The sequence below is a fragment of the Chiloscyllium plagiosum genome, unplaced genomic scaffold (genome assembly GCF_037043375.1).
Source record: "Chiloscyllium plagiosum isolate Xiang-an unplaced genomic scaffold, Cpla_swu_hap1 HiC_scaffold_9, whole genome shotgun sequence".
Classification (NCBI taxonomy): Eukaryota; Metazoa; Chordata; class Chondrichthyes; order Orectolobiformes; family Hemiscylliidae; genus Chiloscyllium; species Chiloscyllium plagiosum.
In genome coordinates, this window is record NW_028270147.1 from 44417899 (window position 1) to 44439057 (window position 21159).

General features: G+C 40.8%; 1 protein-coding gene across 2 annotated transcripts in view; it reads right to left on the reverse strand.

Annotated features, from left to right (window-relative positions):
• Positions 1-21159, reverse strand: part of pomgnt1 (protein O-linked mannose N-acetylglucosaminyltransferase 1 (beta 1,2-)) — a 71682-nt gene that overhangs the window by 41490 nt on the left and 9033 nt on the right. For both annotated transcript variants that reach the window (XM_043699155.2, XM_043699154.2), the window contains exons 3-7: positions 17631-17746; positions 17276-17341; positions 13261-13374; positions 5467-5584; positions 5120-5218 (exon numbers count right to left, since the gene is read on the reverse strand). In XM_043699155.2, the coding sequence (XP_043555090.1) occupies positions 5120-5218; positions 5467-5584; positions 13261-13374; positions 17276-17341; positions 17631-17746 (513 nt within the window). The remainder of the gene's footprint in view (positions 1-5119; positions 5219-5466; positions 5585-13260; positions 13375-17275; positions 17342-17630; positions 17747-21159) is intronic.

Here is a 21159-nt window from a genome sequence, read left to right on the forward strand (position 1 = left end):
GGTTTCATTCACTACAAAGTTTGTTTCTTTCATAAAGACAGAAGCAAAAAACTCATTTAGGGCTTCCCCTACCTCCTCAGACTTCACACACAAGTTCCCTATTCTATCCCTGATCGGCCCTACTCTTTCTTTGACCATTCTCTTATTCCTCACATAAGTGTAAAATGTCTTTGTGTTCTCCCTAATCCGTTCTGCCAAGCCTTTCTTGTGCCCCTTCCTGGCTCTCCTCATACCCTTTTTGAGCTCCTTCCTCGCCTGCCTGTAATCCTCCAGAGCTGAGCTTGACCCTAGTTTCCTCCACCTTACGTAAGCTACCTTCTTCCTTTTGACGAGAAGCTCCACCGCTCTCGTCATCCAAGGTTCCTTTATCTTACCCCTTCTTGCCTGTCTCACAGGGACATATTTATTCATCACTCGCAACAACTGTTCCTTAAACAGTCTCCACATGTCTATAGTGCCTTTACCATGGAACAATTGCTCCCAGTTCATGCTTCCTAACTCATGTCTAATCACATCATAGTTTCCTCTTCCCCAATTAAATATCCTCCCATTTTGCCTAATCCTCTCCTTCTCCATAGCTATGTAGAATGTGAGGCAGTTGTGGTCACTATCACCAAAATGCTCTCCCACCACAAGATCTGATACCTGCCCCGGCTCGTTTCCGAGCACCAAGGCTAGAATGGCCTCTCCCCTCATCGGCCTGTCAACGTACTGAGTTAGGAAACCCTCCTGAACACACCTCACAAAAACAGCTCCATTCAAATCTTCTGCCCAAAGGAGGTTCCAATCAATACTGGGAAAGTTAAAGTCACCCGTTACAACAACCCTACTACGTCCACACTTTTCCAAAATCTGCTGACCTATGCTTTCTTCAATCTCCCTGCTGCTATTGGGGGGCCTGTAGTAAACCCCTAACGAGGTGACTGCTCCCTTGCTGTTCCTAATTTCCACCCATACTGACTTGGTAGGCGGATCTTCCTCGACAATGGAAGCTTCTGTAGCTGTGATTAGTAGTGCTACACCCCCTCCTCTTTTTCCCCCCCTCACTATTCTTTTTAAATGCTCTAAACCTGGAACATCCAGCAACCATTCCTGCCCCTGAGAAACCCATGTTTCCGTCATGGCCACAACATCATAGCACCAGGTACTGATCCATACTCTAAGTTCATCACTTTTATTCCTGATACTCCTTGCGTTAAAGCAAACACACTTTAACTGATCCCTTGGTTCCTTCCCAGGAAAATCCTTCCCACTAGCTGGTCTACCTCTTGCTACTGCCTCATCTGCATCAACTCTCACCTCCGGTATACAGCTCAGGTTCCCACCACCCTGCCGTACTAGTTTAAACCCTCTCGAACTACTCGAGCAAATCTTCCACCCAGGACGTTGGTCCCCTTCCAGTTCAGATACAACCCGTCCCACTTTCCCCAGAAGGCATCCCAATTATCTACATATCTGAAGCCTCCCTCATACACCAGCTGCGCAGCCACATGTTAAGCTGCGCCCGCTCCCTGTTCCTCGCCTCGCTATCTCGTGACACCGGTAGTAAACTAGAGAACACTACTCTGTTCGTCCTGCTTTGCAGCATCCATCCTAACTCCCTGAAATCACTTTTTATATCCTCAATCCTTTTTCTGGCTATATCATTAGTGCCAATATGTAACATGATTTCTGGCTGTTCGCCCTCCCCTTTTAGAACCTTATACACCCGATCGGAGACGTCCCAGACCCTGGCACCAGGGAGGCAACATACCTTCCGGGAATCCTGATCCTGACCACAAAATCTCCTGTCGATTCCCCTAACTATCACGTCCCCTACCACGAGTACTTTTCTATTCTGCCCCCTTCCTTTCTTTGCCACAGTATCAGGCTCAGTGCCAGAGAAATGACTGCTGTGGCTTTCCTCTGGTAGGTCATCCCACCCCCAGCAGTATCCAAAATGGTATACTTATTGCTGAGGGGAATGTCCACATGGGAGTTCTGCACTGTCTGTCTGTCTGTCTGTCCCCTTTCCTTCCCCCTAACTGTAACCCATCTATCCTTGTCCTGAGCCTTAGGAGTGACCAACTCCCGGTAACTCCTCTCAATTACCCCCTCAGCCTCCCGAATGATCCATAGTTCAGCCAGCTCCAGCTCCAATTCCCTAACAGTTTTCAAGGAGCTGGAGTTGGGTGCACTTCCTGCAGATGTAGCCAGTGGAGACGTGTGCGATGTCTCCCACATATGAAACACTGTAAAAATAAAAGTAGCCCCTCAAGTCCTTTTTTAAAACTTTCTCCCCTCACCTTAAAAATATGACCCCTAGTTTTGAATCCCCCACCCTGGGGGGGGGGGGGGGGGGGGGGGGGGGAGAGAAGACCCTTGCTATTCATCTTATCTATGCTATTCATAATTTTACAAACCATTATAAAAGTCACCCTCAATCTCCTACACAGTGAAAAAATTCCCAGCCTACCCAGCCTCTCCTTCTAACTCAAACCCCCCATTCCCAGCAAACTTCCTGGTAAATCTCTTCTGAACCTCTCCCAATTCAATAATATCCTTCCCATAGCAGGGCAACCAGAAATGCACACATTACTCCAGAAAAGGCCTTACCAATGTCCTGTACAACCTCAACATGGCATCCCAACTCCTATACTCAAAAGGTCTGAGCAATGAAGGCAAGCATGCTAAACATCTTAACCACCCTGTCTACCTGTGTCACACATTTCAAAGAATTACATTCCCGAACTCCCAGGTCTCTCTGTTCTACAATACTACCCAGGGCCTTATCATTAATTGTGCGAGTCCCATCCTTGTTTGTTTTACCAAAATACAACACATTTATCCAAATTAAACTCCATCTGCTACTCCTCAGCCCATTGACCCAATTGATCAAGATCTCTCTGTACTATTAGATAACATTCTTCACTGTCCACTATACCACCAATTTTGGTGTCATCGACAAGCTTACTAACCATGCCATCTATATTCTCATCCAAATCGCTTACGTAAATGACAAACAATGTGGACCCACTACCGAACCATGTGGCATACAAGCCTCCAGACTAAAAAACACCCTCCATCACCACCTGTCTCTTACCTTCAAGCCAATTCTGTATCCAATTGGCAAGTTCTCCCTGAATCCCATGTGATCTAACTTGACTTTTTCAAGTTTAAAGTGGATCTTTTTCAAAGGGTTTACTAATGTCCATATAAATGTCTACTTCTCTGTCCTCAATCTTTTTGATTACTTCCTCAAAAACCTCAATCAAGTTTGTGAGACACTAGTTCCCTTGCACAAAACCATGCTGATTATCCCTAATCAGTCCTTGCCCCTCTGAATGCACGTACACCCTACCTTTCCAGATCATTTCCATAACTTACCCACTACTGATGTCAGGCTCACAGGTTTCCAGTTCCCAGAATTCTCTTTCCAGCCTTTCTTAAATAAAAGGCACTACTCTAGCCACCCTCCAATACCTCACTCCTGCATATAGATAATACAAATATCTTTGCTAGGGGCCCCACAAATTTTCCCCAATTTCACACAATGTCCTGGGATACTCTTGATTAGGTCCTGGAGATTTATATCCATCTTTAAATTTTCTGAGACGTCCAGCACTGCCACTTCTGTACTGCAAACAGGTTTTCAAAACATCAATATTTATTTCCCAGAGTTCTCTAACCTCCATTTCTTTCGCCACAGTAAAAACTGATGCAAAATATTCATTTAGTATCTCTCCCATTTCCTAAGGTTCAACATATCTTTAAGGGCCCTATTCTCTCTCTCGCTGTTCTTTTGCTCTGAAATACTTGTAGAATCTCTTTGGATTATCCTTAGCCTTATCTGCCAAGGCTATCTCACATCCCCTCTTTACCATCCTGATTTCCCTCTTAAAAATGCCCCTAACACTCAATACTCAAGAAATTCATTTGATCCCAGTTATCTATATTATTATTATTGCTTATTTTTAAATAGAACCTCAATATCTTTAATAATGTTTTCCCTTATCAAAAACACCCCTCCCTATCCTCTCTTGCCTCCCTTTCTATCCTTCCTATAGCGTCTAAAACCCAGAACATTAAGCTGCCAGTCCTGTCCTTCCCTCAGCCAAGTTTCTGTAATAGCTATGACATCCAGTCCTATGTTCCCATGCATGCCCTGAGGTTATCAGCCTTACCTGTAAGACCCCTTGCATTGATATAAATGCAGTTTAATTCTTCAGAGTTCTCATTCTAGGATTTGCTCATCCGCTTTTTCTAATTAAATTACTCTTTTCTGATTCAGAACCATCTTTATTTGTCTTTCTATTTTTACTGCTACTTAGGATTCCCACTTGCACTAGCCCCCTCGACTAGTTTAAAGGCTCCCAAACCAGAACTAGCAAATCTCCCTGCTGTATATTAGCCCCTTTATGGTTCATGTGAAATCCACCTGTTTTAAACTGGTCTTTTCTGCCCCAGAAGAATCCCAACGATATGTCCTGAATCTTTGCACACTGGACCATTTCTTCAGCCACTGATTTAGCTGCATTATCTTTTTATTCATAATCTCATCAGAACCAGCCTATGAGAGGGAATTCCTGATAGAATTCTAAGTCCTTTAAAAGTAAGTGACAATATTTAATATAAATCTGGTTGACAAAGAATTGTCAGCAATTTAATCCCATTTAACACCACTGGAGATTTGAAAAAGTTATATTGTTAGATCCCAGTTTTAAAATGAAAAAAAGCAGGGTTCTTTTAAAAATTTGCTTTCCAATAATCTTTGCTAGGAACAGATTGCTTGTCACTAGGCCTGGATTGTGTGTGGGGCGGGGTGGGGTTAAGGAGGAAATGAGTGAGAAAGTGGCAGAATAGTGAAGACTGTGATCAACCTGTCATATGCTTCATGTAGAGTATAATGTACACTGCGCTTTGGCCCTTCAGTTAGGTTTCTCATTTTTAAAAAATATAATAGTAAATCATTATAATGGTTTCACTAAACATGTTTTTAAATTTGCCATAGGTTGCAAATTAAAAGTCTTTAAAAAAATCAGTAATGAACAAGGTTATGGAATGTACAGAATGAGGATTATAACGTGAGCCTTAGATCACATACTTGTGCATATTAAAAATAATGAAATGCAAAACTCACCTTCAGCAGAGGTTAGCTGAACTTCAGTTTTCAATAAAACAGGATCTCCCCAGGTGGCCAATGCTGGAGACTTTGAGTGTTTTTCACCGTAGACTTGGCCTAACAATAAAAATGTTGAACAATGTGTAAAATTAGATTTCAAATAAATCTCAACTGGACATTTACTGTTGCTAGACTTGTCACTATTGGGATCTTAAAAATTCTTTTCCACAATCCATGGTTCAATGTTATAATATTATGAATTTGCATCATTTTATTCTTGACACAAAGTTTTTTTTAATATTTGCATACAGCAGTATATCAAAGTTTGCCTCCATCAGATTTTCAGAAATGTACACATACTGCACCTCCTTTCTTTACCACAAAAGTCCACATGTCTCGCCAACTGAGTGATGAGGCAATCTGACTACCCAATCCTTTAAGTAGACTTTTGGCAGTGTCTTTTAGATGGAAAGATCCTTCATCCTGAATCATTAAAAGGAAGGATAAAAAGGTTAGTTATTTCCTACAGCACATCTACTGGTTACTACATAAATAATGAAATATTAAATAGAACAATATAAATGATGTTCAAATTTTGTATCTCAATTTTTCCCTTTATGCTTCTGTGCACCGTCATTTTCCTATGGACACACCAAGTACCTATTCCAAGAGACTGAGTTTTCCTGGGGAGCCTAAACTGTGGGAGTATTTCAACTCAGGGGCCACATTAGGAAAAAAATTCAACCAAATTTGTAAAGCTTGAATTCTTGAGAAAGTAGCAAGCAGGTTAGACCAAGTAGAGCCAATTTGAGAAGGTGCTGCACAGGAGGCTGAGTATAATAACGGCCCATGGTGTCAGTAGCAAGATGCTAGCATGGATAGAAGCCTGGCTATCTGGCAGAATGCAGGGAGCGAGGATAAAAGGGTCCTTCGCAGGATGGCAGCTGGTGACAAGTGGTGTTACGCAAAGCCCAGCTTTGGGACCACAACTTTTCACTTTATACATTAATGATCTAGTTATAGGAATTGAGGGCATTCTGGCTAAGTTTGTAGACGATACAAAAATAGGGAGAGCATAAGATAGCACTGAAGAAGCGAAGAGGCTGCAGAAGGATTTGGACAGGTTAGGAGAGTGGGCAAAGTAGTGGCAGATGGAGTACAATGTGGGAAAACTGTGAGGTAGTGTACTTTGGTAGGAAGAATAAAGGCATGGATAATTTTCTAAATGGGAGAAAATTCAGAAATCTGAAGTGCAAAGAGACTTGGGAGTTCTAGTCCAGGATTTTCTCAAGGTAAACTTGCAGGGTGAGTCAGTAATTAGGAAGGCAAATGCAATGATGGCATTTACGTTGAGTACTTGAACATAAAAGTAGGGATGTACTTCGGACGCTCTAAAAGACTCTGGTCAGACCATATTTGGAGTATTTTGCGCAGACGTGGGCCCCATATTTCTGGAAAGATTTACTGGCTCTGGAGCATGTTCAGAGGAGGTTCACGAGAATGGTCGCAGCAATGAAAAGCTTATCACATGAGGAACGCTGGCTTGATACTTGATGGATTTTAAAAGGATGAGGGAGGATCTAATTGAAATGTACAGAATACCGAATGGCCTGGACAAAGTAGATATTGGGAAGATGTTTCCATTGGTAGGAGAGACTAGAATCAGAGGACACAGCCTGAGTGTAAATGGAAAACCTTCAGAACGGAGAGAAGGAGAAACTTCTTCAGCCAGAGAATGGTGAATCAATGGGATTCACTGCCACAGAAGTCTGAGGAGGCCAGGTAATTGAGTGTATTTAAGACAGAGGTAGATAGGTTTGTGATTATCAAGGAAAGCAAGGTTGTGGAGAGAAAGCAAGTGAATAGGATTGAGAAATGTATCAGCCATAACTGAATGGCAGAGCAGAGCAGAATCGACATTTCGGGCATAAGCCCTTCTTCAGGAAGGCCCGAAACGTCGATTCTCCTGTTCCTTGATGCTGCCTGACCTGCTGCGCTTTTCCAGCAACATATTTTTCAGCTTGGTTGAAATTGAAGTCTACCATTAAAATCAGAGTAACCTACTAGTGTAATCTATTTATACTCTGACCCTTCCACAGCAATTTTGCCAGATAAATTGTCATTTTACACCTTGTACTTCATTCTTTACAGCCTCTAGCAATTTAATGTTTTCAAGTACTAATTTTATCAAGAATGGCTTAGACCATAAGACAGAGGAGCAGGTATTAGGCCATTAAACCCGTCAAGTCTGCTCTGCCATTTAGTTATGGCTGATACATTTCTCAATCCCATTCTCTTGCTTTTCCAGCAACACATTTTTCAGCTCTGACCTCCAGCATCTGCAGTCCTCACTTTCTTCAATTTCAACCAAACCAATTTAAAGCCAAGCTTGGGAAAACCCAGGATCAATCAAGACAGGTATCAAGCCCTTACAGTGGGGGCATTTTCTATCTTTTGCTAGTACAGAATTAGGCCAGTTTAGATTGTCTGCACCTCAACTGGTGCCTTTTGTGCATTTAGACCAGAATGTAGTCAAACTCAGTGTCTAGCACAGAACCTTTTACTCAAACTTGGATGTTTGAAGAATGAACAAAAAGCATCAACTGCTCCCTATTTCAAATTTAAAAGAATTCATTCTTGGGAATGTGGGCATTACTAGCTGGCCAGCATTTATCACCCATCCCCAGTTACCCTCAAGAAGGTGGTGATGAGCTGCCTTCTTGAATCGCTGCAGTTCATGTGCTTTAGGAAAAGAATTCCAGTACTTTGACCCAGTCACACTGAAGGAACAATGCTATAATTCCAAGTCAGGCTGATGAATGGCTTGGAGGAGAATTTGCAAGTGATGCCATACTTGACATGAAGGATAATGAAGGTCAAAGGTTTTCTTCAATAAACTTTGGCCGATGGATTTTCCCAGTTTGTATCTTTTCCTTTCTCTAGTTCTCCCCGGTACCATTCTGAACTACCAGGATATACTCATGAATAAATGTAATGAAAGAACAAAGAATAAGGGAAATATTAAGTTAGAGAAACAAGTTTGGGTACAATATTGTTACATCTATGACAAGATTAAAGTTTACATTTTAAGGATAATGGTACCCTGCTTCACTGGCACTCCTTACAACAGGTGCACAGGGATCATATCTTGAGATCATAGTGTAAGTGATGGTGTTATTTTTGTTTCCAAGCAATCACTTCCCATCTACTCCTTTAGGGAAGAAATCTGCCATCCTTACCTGATATGGTCTACATGTGACTCCAAATCAACAGAGATGGGACTGTCTCAAGTAACCCATGAAACAGTCTAGAAAGAGCAACTGGAGACAGGTTCCATGAATGAACAAAGACAGAAAAAAAATTACAATTCACAGCTTTTTGAGAAATGGGTGGCTGCATTTGCGGTTGGGGGGAGGTTTATGGTTGCATTTGCAGAAGCCAAGAAAGTAGAAAACATACTGGCATCGTTGAGGCGAGGTGCGGAGTGTGTGGGGCATTTTGAAAGTGACAAACTAGGTTCATAACATTCAGTAAAAATAAAAGTTGACCTGGTCCAGGCAATGACTGTAACCTTGTCAAGCACATGCAGCAATGTATCTGACTCTATTACCAACTTTATAGAATGTTTTAAACAGATTTAATACATGGCTAATCATCAGCAGGAGAAATTGGATGGCCAGCAGCTAAATGATTTGGACGTGGTTAAGGTCAAGTTATCATACCCTTTATTGCTACCACACTGGATAAAGCTTATTTAACACGAATATTTGGAGGTTCATGACTGACCTGCACTACCCCATACTATAGAGGACATCAGTACACAGAGGAATCTAAATTATCCGAAGGCCACAGGCAGGGAGTATTTCGCTCAGTTAATCGAATGCCAGGTAACATAATTTAGCTATGCACTTGGGACCTTACAATCTTGTTTGGATAATCCAAAATTCAGAGAATTGAATGTTGGATAATCGATGTTCCTCTGTAAAGGAATTCCATTATAGGTTCAAATTAACCTTGGCTTAGGTATATAGCACCCTCTGCTGGATAATTTCACCTGTGTGTAACTATGATTTGGAGGAGCCAGTGTTAAACTGGAGAGGACAAAGTTAAAAATCACACAACACCAGGCTATAGTCTAACAGGTTTAATTGGAGGCACTAGCTTCAAAGCACTACTTCATCAGGTGACTGTAAAGCAGGATTTTAAGACACAGAATTTTTAGCAAAAGATTACAGTGTCATGCAGCTGAAATGATATATTGAACAAATCTAAATTAAATCTTTCATCTTTTAGAATGGGTTTGCTGGTTTCGGTTCTTTAATATGTAAATCCAATAACTTTTTTTAAGACATATTCTCAAGATAACTTGAGGTTTTATAACAAAAGATGCCATCTCAGCTCAGACAGTGCATTTAAGGTGTGAGGTTAAAGTCTGTCTGTATCCCAATCTTGTGAGTGTGTCCAGAACCAGGAGTCACAGTCTGAGGATTCAGAGTGGACCATTTAAGACAGAAATAAGGAGACATTTCTTCACCCAAACAGCGGTGAGCCTGTGGAATTCATTACCACAGGAAGTAGTTAATGCCAAAAAAGCACTGAATGTATTCAAGAGACAGTTAGATGTAGCATTTGGGGCGAATGGAACCAAAGGTTATGGGAAGAAAGCAAGACTACACTGTGTTTGACGGTCAGCCATGTTAGTGATGAGTGGCGGAGCAGACTCGAAGGGCCAAATGGCCTCCTCCTGCTCCTATGTTTCTATATTTCAAGTTTCACAACATTCATAAACATTCAGTCATCCCACCATTGACACTTAGTAGCAGCAGTGTGTGCGCGCACTCTATCTACAAGATGCACTGCAGAAATTTTTAGACATCTTTTGGACTGCACCTTGCAAGCCCAGAACCATAGCCATCTAGAAGGACTAGGACAGCATATACATGAGAATACCACCACCTGCAATTTTCTCTCAAGCCATTCACCAACCTGACCTGAAAATATATCATCCCTTCATTGTCATTGCGTCAAAATCCTCAAATTCCCCAGAGGCATTGTGGGTCTACACATAGCAGTTCAGGATAGGAAGTTCTCCACCATCTTCTCAACGGCAGCTAGGAACGGACAATAAATGCAGCCCCATCCAGTGACAGCATGTCCCACAATACAACAAAGACAGAACAGGAGCACAGAGTTCATATACCAAACAACACTCATCGTTTGTTAAAAGCTCAATTTTTAGGATCACATACAAATGAATCCTGGCAATTTCTGAAAATTATAGAAAAGATCCATTAGTGAAAAATCGTCGACACTGCAAGTCAAATTGGAACGGTTTAATTTATGGTTTCAAACCACTATATGGCTGAATTACTTTAGGGCTGGTTATAAGAAAAGAATTTAAATGACAAAGTAAAATAGAAACTACCATAACCAGGTGTGGCAGGGAAGACTGTGGAGCAGCAGTGGTCAGCATTTTGGGGAGTAATTTGGCAGGCAAAGCAGAAATTCATCCCAAGGAGAAACACCCAGGAGAGAACGAGGCAAACATGGCTGACAAGAGAAGTCAGGGACAGCATAAAAGCAAAAGAAAAAGCATACAATGCGGTGAAGATTAGTGGGAAGCCAGGGAATTGGGAAGCATTTAGAAGCTTTAGGACAATTTAAAAAAGCTATGGGAGTAATGAAATGAGGGTAAGCTAGCTGGTAATATAAAAGAAGATTGTAAGGGATTCTTAGATATAATGAAAGGATGAAAGAAGCAAGAGTGGAAATTGGACCACTGGAAAATGAGGCTGGAGAAGTAGCAATAGGGAATAAAGATATAGCAGAACTGAACAGGTATTTTGCACCAGTCTTCACGTTGGAAGATACCGGCAGCATACTGGAACTTAGAAACAGACAAGGGTCAGAGGTGAGTGTAGTGGCTATTAGTAAGGAGAAGGTGCTGGGGAAACTGAAAAGGTCTGAAAGTGGATAAATCACCTAGACCAGATGGACTGCATCCCAGGATTCTGAAGGAGATACTTCACAAATCACTGGAGTCAGGGAGGGTCATACAGGACTGGTAAATGGTTAATGTTACACTCCTGTTTAAGGAGGGAAGAAGGCCCGAGACAGCATACGAGAGACCAGTTAGCCTAACCGGAGCCATTGTTAAGATTTTAGAGTCCATTATTAGGGATGAGATTACAGAGTACATGGAAGTACATGGCAGAACACGGCTGAGTCAGCACGACAAGGAGCAGTCTTTGGACAAATCTATTAGAATTCTTTGAGATGGTAATGAGCAAGATAGACAAGGGAGAGCCAGCGGACGCTCTTTATTCGGATTTCCAAAAGGTCTTTGACAAGGTGCTGCAAAGGATGCTGCTAAATAAGAGCCCATGGTGTTCGGGGCAAGGTACTGGCATGGATAGAGGTTTGGCTGACTGGCAGAAGGCAGAGAGTAGAAATAAAAGAGCCTTTTTCCAGATGACAGTCGGTGACTACTGGAATTCCACGGGGGCAAGTATTGGGACCCCAACAATTCATGTTATACATTAATGACAAAGGAATTGGAACAGGGTCTCTAAGTTTCTAGATATAACAGATAGCTGGAGGAGAAGGTAGTATTTAGGAAGCAGGGAGGCTACATAAGGGCTGGGACAGGCTAGGAAAGTGGGCAAACAAGTGGCAGATGGAATACAATTGGGGAAATGTGCTTGGCATAGATTATTTTCTAATCAGGAAAACACTACAAAGATCTGAAACATAAAGGGACTTTGGAATCCTCGTCCAAGATTCTCTTAAGGTTAACATGCAAGTTTAGTTGACCATTAGGAAAGCAAATAGGAAATTTGCATTCATCTCAAGATGACTAGAATACACGAGGACAGATGTAATGCTGAGGCTAAAAGGCTCTGGTCAGGCATTTGGAACATTTTGAGCGGTTTTGGGCCTCGTATCTAAGGAATGATGTGCTGATGTTAGAGGAAGTCCAGAGGAAGCTTAGAAGGAGGATCCTGGAGACAAAGAGTTGTCATATGAGGAGTATGAGAACTTTGGGTCTATACTCAATGGATTTTGGAAGGATGACAGAGATCTGATTGAAACTTGCAGAATACTGAGAGGCCTAGATGGAGTGGATATGGAGAAGATCTTTCCACTAGGAGGAGAGACTGATCTGTGAGCACAGCTTCAGAGTGAAGGGACGACCCTATAAAATGAGAAAGAATTTCTTCAGCCATAGGGTGGCTAATCTGTGGAACCCACTGCTGCAGGGGGCTGTGGAGGCCAAGTCATTGAGTGTCTTTCAGACAGAGAAAGATAGGTTCTTGATTAATAAGGCAATCAAGGGTTATGGGGAGAAGGCAGGAGACTGGGGTTGGGGAACATATCAGTCATGATCAAAAGGCAGAGCAGACTCAATGGACTGAATGGCCTAATTCCACTCCTAAATCAACTCTTATAGTCCATGTTCTTATAGATGGGAAAGATGTACAACAGTTCTGTTTATTGCAAAGAATAAAGCCTTTAAGTTTCAGTTTTAACTCTCCTTTACCCAAAATACAAGAAATGAAAGACATCATTTCACATTCATGGCTTTTCTTTGCAGCAGTCTCAACTACAAATGGCTTATCATGTTTGTGTATTATAATGAGATGAGAGAAGAGAGCAACAACAAAAAAAAACTCCACTGTATAAACTCCCAAGTCAGGCAAAATGAGGGGAAGTGAAGCTAGACAAGATTAGGTCTTGCTCAATATGTACATAAAAGGCCAAATGACGAGTTGTAGCATTCGGTGATTCCATTACTGGTACATCAGAAGTTAAAGATGAAAAAATAAGAAGCAAAGACAGCGCCACTGTTAGAAGACACCTGAAGAAGGCCAAATGACAGCTTCAGATTCATCATGTTGACATTTTGGAGACAGACCCAAACCTAGAAAGGCCAGACCCAGAGTTAGAAATCACACAACACCAGGTTATAGTCCAACGGTTTATTTGGAAACACTAGTGATTATGCAATGAAGGAGCAGCTTGCACTTGCAAATCTTAGGAAATGGTTTTACTTTGCTCACTTGCAAGTTTAAAGTGGCCACCCTTCAACCAAAATTAAGTTTAAAAAAAAGCTTTTACTCTGCCATATGTATATTTGGATGATGTTGAATTATACGGACCTTGATAGTAAATAGAAGTATTCTTCCACGAGAGACCATATTTAAGAATAAGATCATTGCTTCGTCTTCATGGGGTGAATACGTATCAAATACACGTTTAGCCATCACATGACCCTGCTCAGTAAAAAAAAGTCATTTGCTATCATTTGCGCCACTAGTACTACAGAAAGATATTCAATAAGATTTCAAAACCACTTACATCTTAAATATTTAAAATTATCAGTCCTGAATATACATTGGAACATAACAGTTTTACTCACTCTCTTAATTAACTATAGACTGACTGCACATCAAATGCGCTTGCTAAAAAGGCAAAACACATGAAAACGAAGAGATTTCAGGAAGTTTTCCACTGCACATGGAGATGTTTATTTTCATTAAGGGAGACAGTCTCCAATTGAGCCCATACAGTATAATATGCACGGCAACCACTTAGTTCACAACTGACACATTTTCAGCAAAATCTACATTGACTGAATCTATTTAGCTTGGTCATCAACTGCAAATGTAGAAACATTCAAAAGAAGATCTCTGTAATCAAGGATCAGATTGACAGCCTGTATTATGGTTATTTGTATCCTTAATATACTTGTACTGAATCTCGTAGACAAATGTAGATAGGGTTTTTTTAAAAATAAGGCTTTTTAGAATATTTTCTTCCTAAAATGTTACTCAAGAATTAGAATAATGGGATCTGCACCTGTGAAGATGAGTTTGATTAAGTAAAGCAGGGGTGGGTGGTAATGCTACTGGACTGGTAATTCAGAGGCCCAGGCTAATGCTTTGGGGACATTAGGAAATTCCATGACAGTGCCTGGTGGATTTTAAATTCAACTACTAAGTTTGGAATATACAGCTAGTCTCAGTAACACAGTGATCACAACAATTATCATCTTTTTTTTGGAGAAATCCGTCTGATTCTATTCTCTAAGAAATGACATCCTCCATCCTTACCCAGTCTGGTCTACATGAAACTTCAGACATATAACAATGCAGTTGACTCTTAAGTGCCTTCTAAGATGGCTCAGAAAGCCTATCACTCAGACTGGCAACAAATATAAACAATTCCAGCAACATGAAAGAATAAAAATGTTAACAATTTACACCAAACAGTGCAAGGAAAATCTTTCCGGCATCTATTTTTGTATTTTAAACTTGTAGATATAAATCTGCAAGCCATATATTTCTATTTGTCCTAATTTGTTGTGACACTTAGCGAGTTTTGAGAAGATTTGTAGCTCAGGTTGAGGTTCTGAATATAGGTTGGCTCACTGAGCTGGAAGGTTCCAGACATTTCGTCACCCTACTAGCTGACATCTTCAGTGGGCCTCCGGGCGAAGCACTATTGATAATTCCTGCTTTCTATTTATATGTTTGGGTTTCTTTGTGTTGGTGATGTCATTTCCTGTGGTGACATCATTTAATGTGATATTATTTCCTGTTCTTTTTCTCAGGGAGTGGAAAATGGGGTTTAACCTGATGTGTTGGTTGAGAGAGTTCCAGTTGGAATGCCATATTTCTAGGAATTCTCTGTTTGGCTTGTCCTAGAATGGATGTGTTGTCCCAGTCGAAGTTGTGACACTATTGAAAAATATTAGTATGGGCCCTTTATTCGTGAGCTTTTGCTATTGAAGAAGTAGTGGACAGCGAAGAAGGTTACCTCAGAATACAACAGGATCTTGATCAGATGGGACAATGGGCGGAGGAGTGGCAGATGGAGTTTAATTTAGATAATTATGAGGTGCTGCATTTTGGAAAGGGAAATCAGAGCAGGACTTATACAAGTCCGAGGGAGTGTTGTTGAACAAAGAGTCCTTGGAGTGCAGCTTCATAGTTCCTTGAAAGTGGAGTTACAGGTAGATAGGATAGTGAAGAAGGCATTTGGTATACTTGCCTTTAATGGTCGGTGCATTGAATGTAGGTGTTGGGAGGTCATGTTGTGGCTGTACAGGCCATTGGTTCAGCCACATTTGGAGTGTTGCGTGCAGTTCTGGTCTCCCTCCTATAGGAAGGATGTTGTGAAACTTGGAAAGGTTAAGAAAAGATTTACAAGAATGTTGCCAGGGTTGGAGGGTTTGAGCGAGAAGGAGAGGCTGAATTGACTGGGGCTATTTTCCTTGGAGTGTTGGAGGCTGAGGGGTGACCTTATAGAAGTTTATAAAATCTTGAGGGGCCTGGATAGGGTAAATAGGCAAGGTCTTTTCCCTGGGGTGGGGGAGTTCAAAATGAGAGGGCATAGGTTTAAGGCGAGGGGGAAAAGATACAAAAGAGAGCTACGGGACAACCTTTTCATACAGAAGGTTGTGTATGTATGGAATGAGCTGCCAGAAGATGTGGGGAACCTGGTCCCAATACTGCATTTAAAAGGCATCTGGATGGGTATATGAATAGGAAGTGTTTAGAGGGATATGGGCCAAATGCTGGTAAATGGGACTGGATTTATATAGGAAATCTGGTTGGCATGGACAGATTGGACTGAAGGGTCTGTTTCTGTGGTGTATATCTCTGACAGTATTATTTTCCATCCCATTTTATTTTCTTCTTACTCCATAAACACTTTTACATCCCACTTCAATTCAGATAATAATGATTCTTTCTGCAGACTCCACTGATTAAATCAGATATATTGCCACTCAGTTTATACTCCAATTGTATTCTTGAAACCTCTCTCCATGAAATTTGTGGAAAAACAATGTCATATACAGGAGGATTTGCCTTGGATTTACTTTAGCACCAAAAGTTGGTCTCTCTAGAGACACAGTGACAACCATGCACAAAAAGAGATTATTATCCTTTTTTTTGTAGCATGTTTGCATGTACTGGTAATACAAAGTAATACAAATTTTACAAACTCTGTCTCTTTCATTGATACTATTTATAGAGTTTGAACATAATTTTATTTATTGAGCATATCTCTTCTAAACTGAAGACAGTTTCTATGAATGGAAACATGGTGATTCAAGCACAGAACTTCCCTCACGGTAAGTGGCCGTGAAGCATTTTGGGAACATCCTGACGCTGTGAAGGGCACTATATGAAAATTGAAGTTCTACTTTAACAAAGGCCTTACTATCTTTTTATTTCACAGATAAAAAGTGCTTAATGATATTACTATCTTTGACTCTGAAAGAAGTTTGGGTATCACAAACCGTCTGTGATAATGTGTACATATAAACCAGAATACACAATATGGAAACAGGTTCAACCAGTCCATCTGCATTCATCCTTCAGATGAACAAAAGAAATTCTAATGAAGTTTACTCACCTGGACCTGTAATCCTCTTTCTTTCAAAACCGTTCAAACCCGATCCTAAAACGTTGACATTTTCTACTTCAACCACAAAACCTTGAAGTGGATTCTAAAGCCTCATGACTTTCTCCTGTCCTCTATTCTGAATCTTAGCTTTAACCTTGTATCTAAGGTCCCTCTTTCAAATCACTCTGTTTCCTATCTACTCTGTCTGCTGGTATCCATTCTTTCATAACTCGACAAACCTCGACATACTGTCATGTAATTTGCAATCAGTCAAAAAATCCTAGAAAGTCTTTAAATTCACATTTTCTTTATATTCCCTTGACCTTGTTATATGTATTGCTGATGAACCAAAAAAATTCTGCGGTGGGCATAGAAATCACGAGTGGCTCAATACAGCATGGAAAATTGTTTTCAGTATCAGTAACTGGAGAAGGTGGATTTAAGCTGACAGACCCAGTGATAGCACTGGGAAACTATTTATCTTATATAAACAAGGCAAGTTATCATAAACTAGAATGTGCTGCATAGAGAAATGATGGAACTAGATTGAATAGAAATATTCAAAAGAGAATTGGATAGACACTTGAAAAGGGAAACATGAGTGGCCTGGAGGGAGTAGGTTAATTTGATTCAGGAACAAGGGGCGAAATGGCCTCCTCCTGGATGGTGTCATACCCTGATAGCATGTGAAACTAGACAAAAAATATTTGTGTTATGTGGATGGATGATGTTTCAGCTTTCCTTGTGCGGTTTACTTACCGTGGCTTGATTCAAAACAATAACGTGTATTCCTCGACCTTGCTCTTTGACTTCATCCTCAAGGACCTACAACATTAAAATATGAAAGGGCATCTATTGGATCAACAAGGAACACAGCATGAAGGCATCTTCCTCCCACGCAAAATAAGAATGCTATTTCATGATACTTGCAACCTGATACAAAGCGAAAACGAAATTAAAGTTTCAATATGTTTATTAATTATTTCATTATCTTAAACTGACAAAAGGGCTCAGCTTCCCATAATTATTCTCTTACGTACAATGTTAGGAATAATATTACAGTTGTGAAGGAGTGTAGTCATAAGATTAAACGAAGCATTGAAATGGCACTTACTGTTGTTCCATCAACAGCAACATAGACTTTTGATCTGCTGGAATAGACTTCAATGTCCAGGACCTTCCGGCCATGTGATGGTCTGCGAGCAGTTTCCATATTAGGTATGACATTATCTGACATAAAAATAAGACAATAAGTCCTTTAAACCAAATCCATAATATACCACCTATAAATAAGTAGAACTGAGATTTACACAATAGCTACCTCTGGAGTAGGAAACTGCACAATATCCATTTTTAGGACTTAAACATTGCTGGATATCCCAAAATCCCTGAGAAGGTCATGGTAGTTAGAGGCCTTTTAAAGCTGTTTGAATCGATTGAAGCACTTCTAAGTCACTTCAGAAGGCAGTTAGAACTTAACCACTTCAGTGAAAGACTGTGTGACATATAAGCTAGACTGTTGACGGATGATGGTTCCTTGGTCGAAGGACGCTGGTGAGTCAGTTTTTTTAATAAACAATAATCTTACAGCTTCACTGTCACTTTTACTGAGGTCAGTTTTTTTCTTCCTTAATTAAAAAATTCTGAGTTTAAATCTCACACTGGTGGGTTTTGACCTCTCAATCTCTCGAGCAATGATCAGTAACAAAACCAAAGATCTGAGAGATGTCAAAAAACAGTTATTCGGCATGGAAAAGGTTATAGTAAGTAATTCAAATTCAGATAATGTTTTTACTGCAAATTTACTATACAAAAGTAAACAGTCTTACTTCCTGCTATCAAATTGTAGATGATTACAGTCCAAAGATGTGCAGGTTACGTGGATTGGTTACGTGGTAAGTTGCGACATGGTGTCCAGGGATGTGCAAGGATTAATCATGGTAAGTGCAGGATTACAAGGATAGGTGGGTCTCAGTGGGATGTTTTTCTGAGGGTCAGAGAAATCTGAATGGGCCAAGTGGCCTCTTTCTGCTGTAGGGATTCTATGAAATCTTGTATGATGCTTGTATCACAGTTAATGTTTGAATGGGAGCATCCTCACACACTAACTGGACGGCATAGCTACCATGGCACTCACCAACATGTCAACACAAACAGTACAAAAATAGTGGAAGGCATAATAATGATTATAGGACTACAATTAATGAACAAATTGAAATTGGATTCTACATCACATGAAACGCAGCGTTCAAGAATATTAAAAATTGGAACCGATGTAGGCCATACGGCTCCCAAGTCAAATCTCTGGGGTAGAGAATTTCTAAGATTCATAACTGTATGTGTTGAAAAATGTCTCATCTCAGTCCTAAATGGTTGATCTCTTATCCTAATATTAGACCAGAAGACATGGGAGTGGAAGTAAGGCCATTCGACCCATCGAGTGCACTCTGCCATTCAATCATGGCTAATGGGCATTTCAATGCCACTTACCCGCACTCTCCCCGTATCCTAAATTCCTTGCAAGATTAAGAATTTATCAATCTCTGCTTTAAAGACATTTAACATCTCGGCCTCCAATGCGCTCCATGGCAATGAATTCCACAGGCCCATCACTCTGGCTGAAGAAATGCCTCCTCATTTCCGTTCTAAATTGACCCCCTCTATTTCTAAGGCTGTGCTCACTGGTCCTATATCCCGCCTAACGGAAACAAATTCCCAGCATCCACCCTTTCTAATCCATGCATCATCTTGTAAACTTCTATTAGATCTCCCCTCAACCTTCTAAACTCGAATGAATACAATCCCAGGATCCTCAGCCATTCATCGTATGTTAGGCCTACATTCCAGGGATCATCCATGTGAATTTCCACTGGACACGCTCCAGTGCCAGTATGTCCTTCCTGAGGTGTGAGGCCCAAAACTGGACACAGTATTCTAAATGGGACCTCACCAGAGCTTTATAAAGTCTCCAGTAGAACATTGCTGCTTTTACATTCAAATCCTCTTGAGATAAATGACACCATTACATTTGCTTTCTTAACCATGGACTCAACCTACAAATCAAACTTGAGAGAATCCTGGACTAGCACTCCCAGATCCCTTTGTACTTTGGCTTTATGAATTTTCTCACCGTTTAGAAAATAGTCCATGCCTGTATTCTTTTTTCCAAAGTGCAAGACCTCACATTTGTTCACATTGAATTTCATCAGCCATTTCTTGGACTACTCTCCTAAACTGTCTAAACCTTTCTGCAGCCTTCTCACCTCCTCAGAACTACCTGCCTGTCTACCTGACTTCATATCATCTGCAAACTCCAACGGAATGCCCCAGTCGCTTCAACTAGATCATTAATATATAAAGTGAACAGATGCAGCCCCAACACTGAACCCCGCAGGACACCATTTGTCACCTGCTGCCATTCCAAAAAAGAACCTTTTTATCCCAACTCTCTGCCTTCTGTCAGACAGCCAATCTCCAATCCATGCCAGTAGCTCACCTCGAACACCATAGGCCCTCACCTTACTCAGCAGCCTCCCGTAAAGCAACTTATCAAAGGCCTTTTAGAAGTCTAGATAGATAAAATCCACTCGGTTTCCCTGGTCTAACCTACTTGTTACCTCTTCAAAGAACTCTAACACGTTTGTTAGGAAAAACCTCCCCTTACTAAATCCATTCTGACTTGTTCTAATCCGACCCTGCACTTTCAAGAATTTAGAAATCTCATTCTTAACGATAGATTCTACAATTTTGCCTAAAACCGAGGTTAGGCTAATTGACCTATAAATTTTCCATCTTTTGTCTTGATCCTTCCTTGAAGAAGGGGGTTACAATAGCGATTTTCCAATCAGCTGGGACTTTCCCCGACTCCAGTGATTTAAGAAAGATTACAACCAATGCCTCCGCTATTTTTTCAGCCACCTCCCTCAGAACTCTAGGATGTAGCCCATCAGAGCCAGGAGATTTTTAAACCTTTTAGCTTTTCTAGCACTTTCTCTTTTGTAATGGTTAGCATACTCAACCCTGCCCCTTGACTCTCCTTAATTGTTGGGATATTACTCATTTCTTCCACTTGAAGACTGACACAAAGTACTATTGGGTTCTTCAGCTATTTCCTTATGTCTCACCACTAGCCTTCCTGCATCAATTTGGAACGGCCCAATTTTTACTTTTGCCTCTCGTACGTTTCCTATGTATTGAAAGAAACTTTTACTATCATTTCTAATATTACTGGCTAGCTTACCTTCAGATTTGATCCTCTCCTTCCATATTTCTATCCTTGTTATCCTCTGTTTGTTTTTGTAGTCTTCCCAATCTTCTGATTTCCTAGTGCTCTTGACCACTTTATAGGCTCTCTCTTTTTCTATGATACATTTCCTGACTTCCTTTGGCAGCCATGGCTGTCTAATTCCCCCCCACCCCTCATTTCTTTTAGATGAACCTCTGTACTGTGTCCTCAATTACACCCAGAAACTTCTGCCGTTGTTGCTGTACTGTCTTCCCCACTAGGCTCTGCTTTCAGTCGATTTTCATCAGTTCCTCTCTCATGGCCCTGTAATTACCTTTATTTAACTGTAACACCATTACAGCCGATTTTGCCTTCTCTCTTTCAAACTACAGACTGAACTCTACCATATTATGATCGC